This window comes from Akebia trifoliata, chromosome 7 (assembly GCF_017979445.1).
Source record: "Akebia trifoliata isolate Shusen 1 chromosome 7, ASM1797944v1, whole genome shotgun sequence".
Lineage (NCBI taxonomy): Eukaryota > Viridiplantae > Streptophyta > Magnoliopsida > Ranunculales > Lardizabalaceae > Akebia > Akebia trifoliata.
This window is the reverse complement of record NC_141381.1, coordinates 1269010-1287628: the sequence shown is the minus strand read 5'-3', so window position 1 is coordinate 1287628 and position 18619 is coordinate 1269010. Positions and strand designations below refer to the sequence as shown.

General features: G+C 33.7%; 1 protein-coding gene across 1 annotated transcript; it reads right to left on the bottom strand.

The window, feature by feature from the left end:
• Positions 1 to 1071: 1071 nt before the first annotated feature.
• LOC147397884 (putative metal-nicotianamine transporter YSL7) lies at positions 1072 to 9499 on the bottom strand. The gene is made up of 6 exons (XM_086446958.1): positions 8916 to 9499; positions 6124 to 6287; positions 5930 to 6027; positions 5108 to 5242; positions 3986 to 4175; positions 1072 to 2313 (listed from the first exon to the last, which is right to left on the bottom strand). Exons 1-6 carry the CDS (start codon positions 9229 to 9231, stop codon positions 1195 to 1197), a joined length of 2022 nt encoding a protein of 673 aa, XP_086303084.1. The 5' UTR covers positions 9232 to 9499; the 3' UTR covers positions 1072 to 1194.
• Between the last annotated feature and the right edge of the window lie 9120 nt (positions 9500 to 18619).

Genomic DNA, 18619 nt, shown 5'->3' with positions numbered 1-18619 from the left:
ATATGAAAGAATATTGAAGGTGTTGCCCAAGGTTTAAACTTTGATTTTGGTCATTTTGGGAATGGAAGTGTCCATCAATGTGGAAATACAGTAAATTTTTTGAAATACTATAGGAACAATAATAGATTTTTATTTTTATTTTTAAGGAAAGTATGAAACAATAATAGAATAATTCACAACTCAATAACTAACAAATATTTGGAACCAAGATGGACAACATTGCCTTAAATAAAACTTTTTGAGGAGTTCTCCAAATGATTCATGAGTTACATTCGAATTTGAATACAAGAATCAATTAAAACTTCTGTCCAATTCAACTCGTAAAAATTCACGACTTTTGGACCTTTTAATGCATAAAATACGCAATGGTTGATGGCCATCTCACATTCACTCTTAAGTACAACAGAGTGTTCCCGCTTGCACGAAATCCGAAATCAAGTACATGTCCATGCTGACACTTCTGTGGATGCTTACTCAAAACCATAATAACAAAAAACGGTAATTTTTTTTTTAGTTGAAACAAACACGTCCTGTACATCTAACGATTAAAATGATAAACAAATGTGTGTTTTTATTTAAAAAAAAAAAAACCTCGCCATTTTAGCGATAATATTTGTATAGAATGTTGATATAAAAAATATGAGTAGTAGAGATTTTTCAATTTGGAAATCAAATTTACCATTAGGTTTATGCTTCAACGGATTGAATTTTAAGTAACAATTTTCAAGCTACACATGAATCATGATACCATCCCCACAGATCAGTATGGTTAAATCTGGGGCAAGGAGAGGGAAAAAAAAAGATCCTTCAAAAATTCAATTGATGCAAATGCTTGGGGGGGTGGGGGGCAAAGTTGAAAAGAAAGGCATATTCATCTCTTCTTCACAATTTGTTGTACTGTTCATATTGGATTTGTAGAAGCAAATCCAACCATTCTCTTGCTGAATTTTGTCATTCAAGAAGCAAATTATCACTGCCTACTTTAATGGATTGGTTTCGTTCTAGAGTGATGAATCAAGAACCTGAATTCGAACCAAAGAACAAAGTAACAAAGTTCGAGTGTGCAAAGTGGTTCAAGTGTGTAGAGATGTTTCCTAGATTGCATTAGCTATCCATAGAAGATGTATAGCTAGATTGTTTTATCTACATACAGATGTATATATGGAAACACACACAAGTTAAAAGAAACTAAGATTAAGGCTGAAGGGTAGCTAAGAACTTGTCGACGTTATCATTTGTCTTTGTTGACAAGAACTTCATGCAGATTGGGGGATGAACCCCGGCGAGAGCAAGTATCGAGCTAGGCAAAGTCCATATTCCATCCCCACAAATAAGACCCGAAGCGACCACTGGCCCAAACTCATCTGCCTTGGCCTTATTCAACTTCTGCCACACAAATAGTATCAAGCTTCCTACACACATATCAATTGCAAAGTAGGACCCAAGATAGAATGGTATCGCCATTGCAAACGGTAGTGGGATAAACCTAGACCACTTTTTCCCTACAAGATCTTTAATCAAGTTGATGAGGATGGCACCAGCAAAGAAAACGTAGCAAAGAGTCAAGCAGTTCTTCGGTAAGGCTGAAAACCCTTCAACACCCAATATTGACATATTGCGGTATCCAAGAGCAAATGGGACGGGATATTCTTTCCCGGGAACGCCTAAATCATCGAAAGCCTTGTAAAATAACCAGAACACACAAGGAGAGATCACGCAACCCATGGCGGTTCCAATCACTTGGCTTACAAACATGGATCGCGGTGAAGCTCGAGTCATGTAGCCTGTTTTGAAGTCTTGCATAAGGTCAGAAGCTGTGGAGACTATGTTCATCATGACCCCGCATGCTGCAAGGACGGCGAGGACCCCACCATCTGAAGACCCAACCCATCCACCGATGGTGAAGATGGCGAGCTTCCCATATGTATTGGAAAGTGAAAAGTCGGTGAGACCAGTTCCATAGGCGTTACAAAAGGCCAAGATGGGTGCGAAGATATATATAACTATGACATGGTACCACTTGAGTTGAGGGAAAATGTGAGGAATGGTGGCAATAGAGATTGCAGCAATGACTACATAACTTCCGAAGGCAAGCCACGTGGGGATTTCGTCTTTGAGGAAGAGTTGGGTTCGGCGTTGGTCGTTGTAAGAGAGTGATGGGCTACTGAATGGAGATGGGGAGTGGGAAGAAAAGGGGAGGACGCCTTTGTCTTTGTTGCAGAGTTGGTATAATAAGCCGAAGAGAGTTCGGTGCAGAACCTTTAACAAGCTGTATAGACCATCGCCAAGGATCATAGCAATGCTGATGAAGAGCTGTAGTTAAGCAATCACAAAGTGTTATTGAAGAAGAAAAAGGTTGTGGCGGTCATCGTCACCAAGTTGGGGTTCGGGAATAGGTCGCAAGGGAAACATTCAGAAAAATCGGGATACATCGGGAAAAGTTGGGAAAAAACCGAATTAGGTTAGGGCTATGTTATCGGTCCTACCAGCGGGTGTTTTCATTTTAAATCATCGTGGTCCATATTAAACTAGAATAATAAATCAAGAATTCCCAAGTTAATATCAGTTATACATTCATACACAACTAGTAACCACAGATTAAATTCAAATTATAAAAAAGACCACAATCATGTGTCCAAATTAGGATTCACTAACACATCAAAAACATCAAATCAAGGTCATTCTCATTTGCATACTCATTATTTTACGCATTGTACGTGATTTAATCGTGGAGTTTGTGATTTAATCACGAAGTTAATAAAAGTTGCGTATTATTAAAAAAGTTGTGATTAAATCAATTAAGGAAAAATTCACAATTTAATTGCGATTTTTTCCATTAAGTCGGAGGCTTTGGTGACTATGGAGGCGGCCACCACAAAGAACAAAATAAAAAACATTAACAACAAACTACAACACTCGAATCTCTATATGCCCCTCCACATAAAAGTGACTATATTTAACTGTTGAACACGTGCTAGGGTGGTTGGTACGTGCAGCCTGCCAAAGTAGAAAAAAAACTCAAAATGATGCTTTTGGTCTTTTAAGAAAATCCATCAATGTCAACCTCCCTAAAACCCCTCTTTTTTTTTTTTTTTTTTTTGAAATTGGAAGGTTGGAGAAGATAAAATTTTGAGGTTGAAGAGGAGGGGGAGGAAGGAACTGATTGGCAAACCTTCATTTGTGTGATAGGTAAAAGCTTAGTGGTTAGCAAGTGAAGTGGAGTTAATTTAAACCTAAAACGTCATAACAACACTCCACACTTCTTACCAACTTACCTAAGTCTAGCACTTCAGGCAAACCCCGAATCAATTTACTGATTGAATGATCCCTTATTCAGCCATTTAGTCCAATTTTTTTAAAAAATACCCTAATTTTGTGTTAGTGTTCGGACAACCTCTAAAATAAGAATCACATCCATGTGTGATAAGCTAACCCAAATCATAACAGAAAGAGATGAAATCAAACTCTTTATGTAATTGAGTATGAGTGTATTCAAGAACAAGAAGATCAAGACGATAAAGAAATGAATGGATCTCAACTATTTGTAACTGTTAATCCAAAGTTTTGTGCATAACATCTCTACCACAGAAATGAACCCAAACTTTTCCTATATTTTTGCACTCTACCCCCATTGCTACTTATTCTAGGTATCCAAACATATATATAAACACATTTTTATTGAGCATTTAGAAGAAATAAAAGTTTAGGTGTTATTTGATACCCAAACTTTTCCAATTTTTTTGCAGTCTACCCCATTGCTAATTATTGAAGGTATCAAATTTTATTTATATATACATTTTTATTGAGCATTTAGACGAAATAAAAATTATCCTATAACCTTATAAGAAATAAAAGTTTGGGTAAGATTTGATAACCAAACTTTTTTCATATTTTTGGGGTCTATTGTTATTGCTAATTAATTATGGTAGGTTGGTATCAAATATAATTAATTTTTTTTTGAGCATTTAGAGGAAATAAAAATTACCCTGTAACCATGGATACCATGGAGGCTAGTGGGAGGGGTGTCTGCAGGGTACCAATCACCCTTCCTTTTCTCTATTAGAGGCCACATAAGACCCCATGACAGAATTGCTCCAACAAGCAGAGATATGTTTATGATGTAAGGACATATCATTCCAACTCCAACATAACTTGCAGAGAAATCAAAGAAAAACCTGTTTCAAACAATGAACAATATGGATCAACATGTAGTATATAATAGAGATTTCTTAGAGTTAGACATAAATTATTGGATGTTTTGTTAGAGAACTTATATTGCTACATCAATTTGTATAAGAATGCCCTTTATTTATTTATTTTATAAAACTACTTTTTTAACCAAAGTATTTCTTGCAAAAAAATGATTTCGAAACAAGTAATTTTGTAAACATGGTTTAGAAATGGTCAAGTACTCCTTTCAAAAATTAATGAATGAGTAGAATAAAAAAAAGTGTAACATTATTTATTTATTTATTTTTTTTGAGTGTAATCATCTAATGGAGTGCAAGTAGTAATGGATGGTGTGCAACTAGTTGGTCCCTTAATAAAATTATATTTCACATGCCAAATAAGGAATAAAACTCATTTTTTATAACAGAAAACTTGATTTTGGACAAAGTGAAATGAAGGTATAGGATTAGAAGAATCCAAATCGTTGGGATTTGTTATAAAAAAAAAAGGAAAAAGAAAAAAAGAGTTGTTATAAACTCTCGTTTATAATAAATGATGCTTTACTCTGCACATGAGGCATTTTTTTTGTGTGTGGTAATATTATATATTATAAAGCAAATTCCCAAAACGGTGCATTATTCAAATTAATTCCGAAAATGGTAATTTACCATTTTCGGAAATAAGTTTTTAATAAAAACAGAAAAAATAAACAAAAAATGAACAGTAATTTCTACATTTTTCATACAAAAAATGCCCTTTTCTCTTTCTTCTGCCATTTTACCATTTTTACCCTTTGTATTTATCAAAACCAAACTCGTTTATATTCTAATTGGTAATAGTATATAAATGTAATTTGAATATAAATTAAAGAAGTGTAAGTAAGTAATTTTAATATAAACAAGGACAGGAAGGGAAGAAGGAAGGTAAATAATTATACCTGTTTTCAAAGGCTTTCATACCAAAAATAGGGAAGCTACCAAATCCACAACCATCGCCTGAAGTAAAGAACCATTGGAAGAAACCCCACAGGAAGCTGAAGGAGAAGAACTTGCTCAACGCTTTCACTTGTTTTCTGAAAAATATAATTCAACTTACCAAATAGTCTGTTTGATTGAATCTAAGAACGCAATTTGTGACTACCACACCGCGTTTTGGTGAAAATTAAAGATGCCCCACCGTTTTCAAATGATGACATACTCCCTTGACATTAGCCCAAAGTCCCATGGAAAGGGATTGAAGACATGGCATTTTTCATCGGTCTCTCATAAAAGACACAAGTCAACAAGTATGTCATAAGTTTGAAAACCTAGTGAAGTTAAAGTACATATAATTTTCACTAAAACCTAGCTCGGTGTCTCAAAATTGCCAAGTGAGTGTGGATCACTAAATATAGAGATGTATGAAAACCTAGTGGAGTTAAAAGTACATATAATTTTCACTAAAACCTAATTGGGTATCTCAAAATTGCCTAGTGAGTGTGGATCACTAAATATAGAGATGTATGCAATGAACAATCAAGAAACATGAGTTATGTGGTTCGAATATGCCTACGTTCACAGATAAGAGATAAGAGTCAGTATATCTGAGAGAAATTGCAATCCTTACTTATCTAATTCTAGGTTTCCCAATCCAAAACCAACCTGTGAGTCTCATGGGGTATTTAATGAACAATACCCACCAGGACCTTAATTCAAGACATCTAACTTAACACACCTTATCTAATAAGAAAGATTACCAATAATGTGTTAAAATGACTTACTTGGCTAGTTTGGCTCGTTGAGGAGTGTGGAAGCTATTGATAAGGTGTGCAGTGGCCGTGCCACTTGGGTATATCAACTTAAAATCTATAAGCATAGTCTGAAAAATCAGCCATCAATCACATTAACATGATTTGAGACAAATAAATTAAAGAATCGAAAATGCTATAGAGTTTTTTCTCATAAAATTGTGTACCTTTCGAAGAGGGACAACAGAGAAAACACCGAGAAAACTAACAACGAAGAGGAATCCGATCATCCATCCTAGTTCCGGGTTCTTAATATTTTGTGCATTGTTTGCTTCGGTTGACTGTTTTGCAACAGTTTCACTCATCCCAAAGAGGTAATTCCCAAAGCCCCCTGATAATAAATCAATATACACAAAATATTGTAAAAAAAAACTAATGTTTTATGATTCAAATTCAAAATGAAACAAAACATATTAACTAGAGTACAATGGGTCATCTGGGTTCAAGCAGATTTTGTAATTAAATCGAATCAACCAATTGACCCTTTGCTTTTATCAATATTATCCACTTATGTTTTATAATAAGTCAGATTATTATCAGTATTCATATTTTTGAAGTTTTTTAATAAACACTAATTAGACCAATTGAATTGGACCGGGATCCAACCATGATTTGACAAATATTTACGAAGAAGTGATCTACTTTTGACGAATTACAGATCATTGTTCATTTTAATTACCAAAACATGAACGGTAATGAAATCTTAGTCAATTTAAACCTACAAAAATGTTACTTTAAACTTGCGAAATAGTCATTTTAAAATCTCTGAATTCCTTATCGTTCAAGTTTTAGTAATTAAAATGAACAGTGAGCTAGAATTGTAAATTCGTCAAATTCAGCTCACGAAACAGTCATTCACCCAAATTAAAAATACATCTAAACTCAAAAAATTATTTTCATCAAAAGAATAAAACATCGAAAAAGTATTTTCCAGACTGTTGAAGAATCTGCTTTTCTTTTTCTTAAAAAAATCCTACAATTCCTCTCCTTTTAGATCCAAACAAACGGCAAAGGAAATAAGCTCCCACTAGATCTTCTATCTTGAAAGTAATTAACAAGGGTAGTTTTGTAATTAAAAAGGGTAATTTTGTAAAATAAGTATACAATTCAATACACGTGGATTCATGTGATTAGTGGATCCCGGATTTCTGTGAACTCTATGAGCAAATTTCTTTTCTGAGAGACATAATGTCAATGGGTCTATTTGGTTCCAACACAAACCTATCCTGACAATGTGGGATAGAACTCAACACTTGATCCGGATGAAAGTAAAACCACGCAACAGAGAAAAAGAGATTCGATTTGCACACCAACTATTACCTATAATACATCAATTTTTTTGTTTTTTGTTTTTTTTTTTTTAATCAAACGATTGTCCAAATTAGATTGGTGTGTTAATAGAAATTCTCTAGAAATTGACAACTCATGTAGTGCTGTCAACGGATGCTTATCGGTTCAAATACAATAATATCCGAATTTGAATCCGAAATTTTTATTCGAGATCCAAATTTGAATCCGATTATCATATCGGATAATATCCGATTAGAATTCGAATAATTTGTATATTAAAAAAAACACAAGTTTTCCTTATCCAATTGATTTTTCATTATTAAAAAAAAAATCCTATTATATATTATATTATTTATATAAAAAAATCAAGTAAAATAATATATATTATATTATTTATATAAAAAATAAATTAAATAAAATAATATATATTATATATGATTTCGAATTGAATATTATCGGATTCGAAATGTTAATATTTGTCCGATAAAGATTCGAATATATAAAATTATCAAAATTCGAATTTGATATCCAAAATTTTCGAATAATATCTGATTTTTCAAATTCAAATTTTCAATCGGATTCGAATTTTTGACTATCCATTAACAACCGTAAACTCATGAGTTTTGACCTCGAAATGTGTGCCAAGATAATTAATTCTTGAATGGATTGGTGGGACCAAAGTCAGCTCTTAACGAAGACTAACTTTGGAGAATCTTCACCAAGTTGGCTTCTTGCAAGGCAGGCTCACTAGTCAAAGAAAACCCTTTTACGTTACTACTCGTGTGGAAGCGGACTAAATGTTTGGCCCACCACGACGCACTCGTCATTTTTTCCTCTGATGGGTGATTTATAGCCATTCGATCCAAACAATTTTTCCTCAACCTACTACTTGTCTAGTATTAATAAACCCAATCAAAACTAATGGTTAGAAAAATCACTCTTGAGGACGTTTGATGCAAAGGATCCAACGATGGTTTTATGCTGTGAGTCTAACATTAAAAATAAAAAAAAATAGTTTCAAATGCTTATTCCAACGTGTATTTAATGAAGCTTAAAATGTGAGACTTTTCATCAGAAACAAAAAAAAAAAAAAAAAAAAAAAACGGTTGAGATGTTAGAATATTCCTAGGGATTCCCAAAAACTAGTACTGATCTGTAGGTAATCTCTGTTTTTTTTTCATTTATCTTAGCTGTATGTTTAATGGAGAATAAGATCACTTACAATTTTTGAATTAAAAAAGAAAAAAAAGAAAAAAAACAGTGTATCCTGCCAAACAATATACACTGTTGATTAGTATAAAATACGCATCTCTAGGTTTGATCGATAAAAGCCTTTAAACAGAGTTGATGAGATTTTTATATAATAGAACGAAAAGCACGGAATCAAAATCTCTACATTTTTTTTTTTTACAAAAAAGGAAAAAAGGAAAAAAAGAAGCCTGAGAAACAATCTACACCGTTGATTAGTATAAAAAACGTATCTTTAGGCTTGATTGATAAAACCTAAAAAATCTATATTGTTTTAACAAAAAAAAAAAAGAAAAAAAGTTGAAGATGAAAATGTACCTGTCGAAACAATCTACACCGTTGATTAGTAAAAAAACGTATCTCTAAGTTTGATCGACAAAAGTAGAAACAGAGTTGTTGTCGTTGTTGTTGAGAGATTTACCACTAGCAGCGATTCCACAGGTAGCAACAACGCAAGTCTGAATAACAGTGTTCTCTTGCCTTGTAAAAGGCTGCTTCAACATGCCAAAATTTTCTAGAAACTTCGTCCATGTCTTCACGAAGAAAAACCCTAACAAACCCGCAGAAACATTGAGCGAAGGAATGATACCTGCTGTGAGATTCAGCTTCATCACTATGAAGCTAAACAACACTCCAAGAATCGCACTCACCACGAACGCTCTTACCGTCAGCTGCTCCTTCCATGATGGGACGACCGTACTCTCAAAGATTCTTTCAACTTCTGAAGCGTCCGCCATCTCCTCTACTCGTCGTCCTCCTTCTTTGATCTTCTTATCTTTACTAGCTTAAACATCTTCTGGTATCTCGCGTTCTACTGGATCAGAGACTCGGCTACCGTTCTGGATTATATGTTCTTCTTCTTCTCTTCCTTTATACTCCATTTTTTGGAATCAAAGAATGGAGGGAGTTTTGATCGAATCTGTTGAAGATTTAAAGAGAGTTTGAATTTCGAATGTGCAGAGATCTGTTTTATCTGCTTTTTTTTTTTTTTTTTACTCTGCGTCGGTTCCAAATGTTAGCTTCGACTAATAAATAAAGTCCTTAAACTTATTAGAAATGGGATTTTGTTAAGGCTATAAAGTTTATTAAATCTGATATTTGTGCCAAAACTATCCTAAAAAATATTTATTTTGACCAAAAATACCCTAATACTTATTTTCAAGATGTATTTAATGCACTCTAACATATCACGCGGATGTTGAATTATATGTTCTGCACGTGTGGGTCCGAGTGGAAATTGGAAACCTAAAATGAATTTTCTTTGGCAAATTTTTAAGATTAATTATCTACAGCACCTTTGCTAGTTTGAGAAATTGGTAGATTATTCTATATTTTTAACCCTTATTTGTATTAGATTTGTAAATATTAAAAAAAATAATTTTAATATTTTATAATAAATATAAGTATTTAATTTTTATCTTTATAACTATTGAGATTTGTATTATGTAGATACATATAAATTTCTATGATTAGATTTTGTATTTACACAATTGGGATCATGTGTATGTGAGGTGAAATTGATCAAATATCTTTTTTGTCCTTAGTTTCTCTTTCTTTTTAAAAATTTCTTCTAAAATTTTGATGTTTGTCAATTGATGAATGTATGGACACGAAAAATAATGAAAAAATCACTTTCATCTTTTTTTCTCTCTGTGTTTTTTATATCTAACACCCTAATTCTATTGTTTTCTAGAGAAACTAAATCATGATGATCGTCATTTTTTCAAGAATCTCTTCATTAGGACTTTATGACAAAGGAGTCTACAGAGATGTGTCATTAACTGCCACTGTATACCGACGAGGAGGCTTGTGGTACTAATAAAAAATTGATGACTTCGTATTGATTGTGTTAACTATTGCCACGTAGCATATCTTCTATTCCTATTTTCCTAAAAGCCTTTGACCATATTCTTTTTTATTTTATATATTATTATTATTATTATTGATCTTTGACCTTAATCTTGATTGACTTCACAACCATATTGATTGTATTTTATCATTGGATCTGGTTTTTTTTTAAATATAAAATACTTCTCAAACTACATTTAACTTTATTCATATAAATAAATAAATAAAAATAACTAATGTTTGACAATAGTATTCTTAAGGAAAATGGAACTAGAAAATTGTATTAATCCCTTAAAAAATGTTTTAATATTTAATATATAAATAAATTCTTTTTCAACTTCTGAACCGTCCTCCATCTCCTCCTTTTTTGATCTTCTTATCTTTACTTGCTTAAACATCTTCCGGTATCATGCGTTCTATTGGATCAGAGACTTGGTTACCGTTCTGGATTCGATGTCTTCTTCTTCTCTTCCTCTATACTCCATTTTTTGGAATCAAAGAATTGAGGGAATTTTGATCGAATTTGTTGAAGATTTAAAGAGAGTTTGAACTTTGAATGTTTAGAGATCTGTTTAATCTAGTTTTTTACTTTGTGTCGATCGATGCTGTTAGCTCGGTCATCACCCACACCTTCCAAATGTTAACTCCGACTAATAAATAAATTCCTTAAACTTATTAGAAATGGGATTTTGTTAAGGTTCTACAGTTTATTAAATATGCCTTGGGATCTGATATTTGTGCCAAAATTATCCTAAAAAAATATTTATTTTGACCAAAATTAGCCTATACTTATTTTCAAGGTGCATTTAATGCACTTTAACATATTATATTATGTCAAGATGTTGAATTATCGGACTTGTTTGGATTGACTTCTCCAAGTACTTGCGGCTTTTATTGGGAGTTAAAAGTAATTTATGTACTTTTGGATAGTTAAGTACTGCCCAAAGACTACTTTACTTTGGAGTAGAAAAGAGGATTTTTTGCGGAGCGTCAAAATAGGTACTTCTCAAAAACGGGGCGAGTACTTCAACTTCGTCCAAATAATGGCTTTGGGGCAAATATGCCCCTTGAAATTTTAAGAAATTACATCTAATATCTCCGGTCGAATCTTCCTTCTTCTTTCTCTTACTCAATGCACAACATGTTTGATCTATTCTGCAGCATACGTTTGGAGTAGCCTCTGCTACTGCGATCTCTACTTCGTCTTCAGATCTCACAAGCTCTTCCTAGAAACCCTTGATTATTGAGCTCGCCCTACCTTTGCAAGTTCAATATGAAGGCCCTAACCTTTATTTCGGCAGGCGGGCTGGGCCAGGTTAAAGGGCTCAATTGGCATCCCTACCAACATCATCACCTTGATCCCCCTCTCTTATTTCTCCTTTTCTTATTCATCTCCATCAATGACGTTGTTGTTGTTCTTAACCCTCCACCCTCACTATCTATCGCATATTCTTATCCTTCTTCTTCTTTGTTGCAACCTCCTTCTCCATAAACCCTAAAACCTAAATTCTAAAGCCTTGTGTTGGGCGTGGTGGTAGTGAAGAAGAGAAGATGAAAGAGAGGAATAGTGTGGGGGTAAAAGTGACGATGGGGGTGGAGGAAAAGAAGAAAAAGAATGGAGAGAGAGAGAGAGAAGGAGGCGAAGGGCGACGACAACAAGGGTGGGGTGGGGTGGAGGTGATACAAGTGATGAGGAAGAAGAAGATGAGAAAGAGAGTGCATTTTGGGGAAGCGGAGGGCCATAGGAGTCCTGTTTCTAAGTGGGGTGTGTTTTTGGGAGAGGTGGACGCATCAAGTGCCAGTCTATATTATTGCTATAATGGGGCGTGACCAACTTCGAGTCTATATTTTGAAGAGTTGACTCTAGACAAGTCTCAATAGGGAGTCCACTTAACTTGTTTTAAAACTATAATAAATAAATTTAGATATAAGGAGACTCTTTCTTGTCTTCATGGAGAGTACAAAGAAATAGTATGATTTAGTTTTGAAGAAATCTCTCATCTCTTTTGACAAGCTACTTGTGGCTAGTAAGCTAACCTCAGCTAATCCCACCAACCCATTCATACAGTATAAATTTATATCCAAACTGATCAAATATCGAATTCCCTTTTGTTTGTTTGTATGAGAGTTTTTGAGTAAAAATGGGAAAACATGAGAAGAAGGGTGGAGAGGAGGGAGATGGAGCGGTCACTACCATGTACAAAGTCAATCTGCATTGTCAAAAATGTGCAAGAAAGGTTCAAAAACCTCTCATGAGAACCCAAGATGATTTACTATTCTTCTTAGAAAACATCATATATATATATATATATATATATAATATATATATATATATATATATATATATATATATATATATGGGGCCGGTTCGACGGACGTCTCAAAAAACGTCTGAGAAACTGATGTTTCTCGACTGTCAGATTTCAGTCAATCAACGGCGCGCATACTTCCGCACGTCATTTCATTTATTAAAAACGAAAATTTCGAAATTTGCAAACACATCCCTCTGTTTTTACAAATTTCGAACGAACTCTCCTTCTCCCTTTCTACTCGACAGAACGAGAGAGTTCAGTCGTTCTCTCTCTCTGTCTCCATCGAAATCTTGAGAGCCACCGAGAGCTCGCTCACTCTCTCTCTCTCTCTCAATCGATCGAGTCTCGATAGAAAACCAACCAAACCCCGAAAACCCTGTTTTCATCTTCGTCTCCACTGAACTCCCTCTCTCTCTCGCTCAGTCTCTCTCGACTCGACAGAAAACCAATATTGTTATCTGAAATTTGATGTCCACAGTTGGTGGTTGCTTCGCCTTTGTTATGTACTCTTCCACCACCTTTCCGTCAATTGGACTAATGGCCACAAAGGGCATAGAGAAGTTTTCTGGTTCCAAGAACCGAGCCAAGTAAGTTGCAGAGATTGCTCTTGTAGCACCTGTTCTCTTTACTTCATCAAATTGTTGTGATGTATCCGATTTTTGCTTGATTTGCAAAAAACAATCTTTTTTGAAACATCTTTGGGATTTAAAGAATGAAAATCACATTTCTCCTTGCTTTTGTTAACATGTCCATAATAGAGGGGAACACCGGATACTAACAAGTTCTCAGGAAATATTGATCTTCCTTTAATGGTTGCAACACCTTCACCGAGAGTCACATAAGCAAAAAAATCTCTATCAATAGTGCCAGCACCGACGGTTGTGATCCAAGGAGCACCATTATTGATAGTATAAGCATCAGGGCCACTATTTCCAGTAGAACACGCCACAAAGATCCCTTTCTCCATGGCTGCAAATGCTCCCATTGCAATTGGGTTCTTGTAAAATGGTGTTTCGGTCAATGCTAATGACAACGACATGAGATCCACACCGTCTTCTATGGCCTGATCCATTCCGGCTAATGTGTCAGTTGCTCTCAAGAGAGAGAGAGATAGAGAGAGAGAGAGAGTGAGCGAGCTCTCGGTGGCTCTCAAGATTTCGATGGAGACAGAGAGAGAGAACGACTGAACTCTCTCGTTCTGTCGAGTAGAAAGGGAGAAGGAGAGTTCGTTCGAAATTTGTAAAAACAGAGGGATGTGTTTGCAAACTTCGAAAATTTCATTTTTAATAAATGAAATGACGTGCGGAAGTATGTGCGCCGTTGATTGACTGAAATCTGACGGCCGAGAAACATCAGTTTCTCAGACGTTTTTTGAGACGTCCGTCGAACCGGCCCCTATATATATATATATATATATATATATATATATATATCATGATAGAGTCTCCGCGCGCTAGCGCGCGGAGACTATTATAGTATAGCAGAGCAGCCAGCTGAAAAACGGAAGCGCGCTAGCGCGCTACGGCTGAAAAGCTGTTGCTTGCTGCTTGCTGTCTACTTCGCGAGCCTTCACTGCCCCGTTCTGTAACTTCCCTTCTTTCGTCCGTCCACGAGGATCAATGTAATATGAGAGAAAGGGGCGGCTATCTAGCGGGAGTCGTGGCGGTTGTATGCCACGAGGTCCCTATGGACAAGGGGACAAGTGAATCATCGCTTTTGGGCGCAGGCAGCCCTCTACCATCCATCCCATTGCATTCCATCGTCTCGTATTGTACTGTACCGTATCAGACCAGATAATCTATTGAGAGAATAGAATTATATATATATATATATGAGTCACGTTCCTAAGACTCATATTGAGACTCACATTGTGACACACCGTTTTGTCTTATATGGGCAAAAATGTTTGGAATGAGCTGATTTTTTGTGAGGATGATCTCTGTGATGAGGGGATCATCCTGGCAAAAAAAGTCATCCAATTCCAAAACTTCTAACCCCATCAAAATTGATTTACAAAAATTGGACGGTCTATAATTTTTCAACAAAAATTGGACGGTCTAGAAGTTTCATAATGAGCTGATTTTTGGCAAGGATGATCTCCTCACCATAGAGATCATCCTCACAAAAAATCAGCCCATTCCAAATATTTTTGCCCATATAAGACAAAACGGTGTGTCGCAATGTGAGTCCCAATATGAGTCTTAGGAACGCTGTTCTATATATATATATATATATATATGGGAAATGTTCAGCACCAAGCATTTTTTAAAACATGGGTTAGAAGTTTTGGAATTGGCTGATTTTTGGTGATGATGATCTCCATGGTGTAGAGATCATCATCACCAAAAATCAGCCCATTCTAAAACTTCTAACCCCATAAAACATGGTTTATAAAAAATGGATGGTCTACGATTTTTCAACTTGTAAACATGGGACTAGAAGTATTGGAATGGGCTGATTTTTGGTGAGGATGATCTCCTCACCGTAGAGATCATCCTCACCAAAATCAACCCATTCCAAAACTTCTAACCTATGTAGGATAAAAATGATTGGCTAAAATGTTGGCCAAAATGTTTGGAGCTAAACGAATGAATATATATATATATATATATATATATATATATATTCCTCCCTTTTATATATATATATATATTCCTCCCTTTTATGCTTTTGTTACATTAGTTTTAATGAGAAATTTAGAGACTAATGAAAATGATTGAAATGCCATCAGTCTATATTATTGTGTTGGTTGTGTTATCTTTATTGTGCATGGTGGTAGCATACAATTAAACACTGACTAAACCAATTAATGTCATTCAAATCAAATTAGATGGGATTTTTTTTTATTTTTTATTTTATCCTACAATACTCGTCATCTCATGATTAGAAAGGAACTATAGGGATATACATGTTTTATTATATGATAGTTGTCATATTTTTATATGTCAAATATTTATGGGAGGTTCTGTTGATTTTTTTTTTCAATTTTAAAGAGAAGTACATTTTGAGTTTAAAATGATGTTATAAATGTTTTTATTGAATAAAAACAGTAACTATTACTTTTTTTGAAGTATAGGTTGTTGAGTCATAATGTTAAAAATAGTAATGATTACATATATGGGCATTCTAGTCATATTAATAGAATCTAGAATAGTTCCCAAACATAAAATTCTGTCAGAAGTACTTCTGACAGTACTTCTCAGAAGTTGTATCTAAACGTACAACACTTATCCAATTACTTTAGAAAGTACTTAAAAAAATATTTTTGGGAATACTTATGTTCTAAGTACTTTTGGCTCTTGTATTCACACGAGCCCATATATTCCACACGTGTGGGTCCCAGTGGAAATTGGAAATTTAAAATGAATTTTCTTGACAAATTTTAAGATTAATTATCTACTTAGCACCTTTGGTAGTTGGAGAAATTGGTAGATTACACCTTAATCATCCTATGTTTTTAACCATTATTTATCTCAGATTTGTAAATATTTAAAGAAGTAATTTTAATATTTTATAATAAATAAAAGTATTTAATTTTTGTCTTTACAACTGTTGAGATTTATCTTTGAGATGTGTATTATATAGATACATATAAATCTCGGCTATTTGATTTTGTGTTTACACAATTAGGATCATTTGTTTTCTCATGAATCACTGGAATCTGACTCAAATTTTATAGAAGGTGAAATTGATAAAATATCTTTTTTGTCCCTTGTTTCTCTTTCTTCTTGACAATTTCCTCCAAAATTTTAACAATCGATGTCATTACCATGTACCATTGGCTTAACTATGTCTTGGTTCTACTTCTTATTTAGCTAACGATTCGCTATTCCAATCTTTGTCAATTGATGAATGTATGCACACCAAAAATAATGAAAAATTCACTTTCATCTTCTTTTTCTATGTGACTTTCTCTATGTGTTTTTTTATATCTAATGCCCTAACTCCATTGGATACTAGTCGTTGTTTTCTAGAGAAACTAAATTATCCTGATCGTCATTTTTTCAAGAATCTCTTCATTAGTTACGTTTAAATGCAAATATTCCAATTTTATTATGTTTGATATTCATTAGTTTATATAAAAATTCTTAGTGCTCAATCTTATGGCCATCGTGCATTTCCACTTGTTCCTCACACAAATTATGGTACTGAAAAATTCGTTCATTGCTTGTCGTTCTCCAATAATCAATTGTTTAAGTATTGCTTTTACAAAAGGGAAGAAAATTAAAAAGGGTTAATAGGAAGAGATATTGACTACTAATTAACGATATATTGTTGAATATTTGAGATAAGGGAACGACTAGTTGCACACCACGCATTACCAATTGCACTCTATCACTTAAAAATTCTCCTTTGCACTCTATTTGGTTGATTGCAGTCCAAAAATAATTAAAAAAAAAAATAATGCACACCTTTTTACTTTTGTTTTTTTTATTTTATTTTTATTTTTATTTTTTATTCTTCAACTATGTCCAAAGAAATTAGTGCTAGTTTAGTACTTTTTACAAGAAATAGTTCTTTTTGTTTCGTAATCATATTTAAAAAGTTACGTTATTTTAAAATACATAAGTTCAAATTAAATTCTGAACAACGATTAGAAAAGTGGTGCCTTTATTAAATTGGTGCAAAAGAGAACACGGACAAAATCAATCACAAAACACGATCAAAGTAGAGCACAAACAAATAATACAAAGTTACAAGTTAAAATAAAGCTTAAATCCTAAAAGATTAGGTATTGGAGTGCAACCAGTAGGTTAAAATAGAAGTTACAAAAATACAAGAAAAAATAAAAATAAAAATAATAATAATAAATAAAATATTTTTTTAAATTGATGTGCAACCAACAATTCGTGGTGTGCAACTAGTCAATCCCTTGAGATAATTATTATGTTTTAGAAATGATGATTTGCCACCCCACCCACAATTGACTTTGGTCTTTTCTAATAAATGATCTATTTGTCTTGACATCTAACCTTAAGCCAAAAAACCCTTATTTTTTTTTCTTCTTTTTTAAAATAAGTCATCTTCAACCTTATGATTTTATTTATTCTACCAGTAAAACGTCAAGAACAGTATGAGAATTTTTAATAAGTAGAAGCGAAAGGACTAAATGGATTTAATAGATTAAAAATAATTTATCATAGATGTTGAAGTGAAAGAAGATGGTAAATTTTTGAACAAAGAGTCGACAGTCTTTTTACTAGAGATGAAAGATAAGGGCAATTAAGTTATTTTTTATTGGCCTAGAAGGAAATACCAAGGTCAAGGGTCATATTACCAGTTTCAAAACAATGGGGTACCAACGGTTAATAAAGGAATAACGGTTAATAAAGGACTTTATAATAAGGGAGTCTACAGAGATGTGTCATTAACTGCCACTGTTTACCAACGGGCATGGTTTTTAAACTCGTCTGACACCAAGACGTATAGCTCGAGTTAATTCGGTCGGAGTTGAACGAGAACAACTCACAAAGTCAGTTTTTGACCGAATTTTAAGACTCACATTCATTTTTTTGAGTTGTCTCACGATATGTCTCAAACATATTGGAAAACTCGTCCGAGACAACTCGATATCGAGCCGAGACGAGACATGACAAGAAACTGAGTTTAAAAACTATGCCAAGCTTGAGGTACTGATAAAAAATTGATGTCTTCGTATTGATTGTGCCAACTATTGCCACGCAGCATATCTTCTATTCCTATTTTCCTAAAAGCCTTTGACCATATTCTTTTTTATTATTGATCTTTGACCTTAATCTTGATTGACTTCACACCCATATTGATTGCATTTGATCATTGGATCTGGGGTTTTTTTTTTAAATAAAAAATTAATGTAAAATACTTCTCAAACTACATTTAACTTTCTTCATAAAAACAAATAAATAAAAATAACTAATGTTTGACAATAGTAATTGGAATTCATAAGGAAAATGGTTCAAGAAAATTAAATTAATACCTTAAAAAA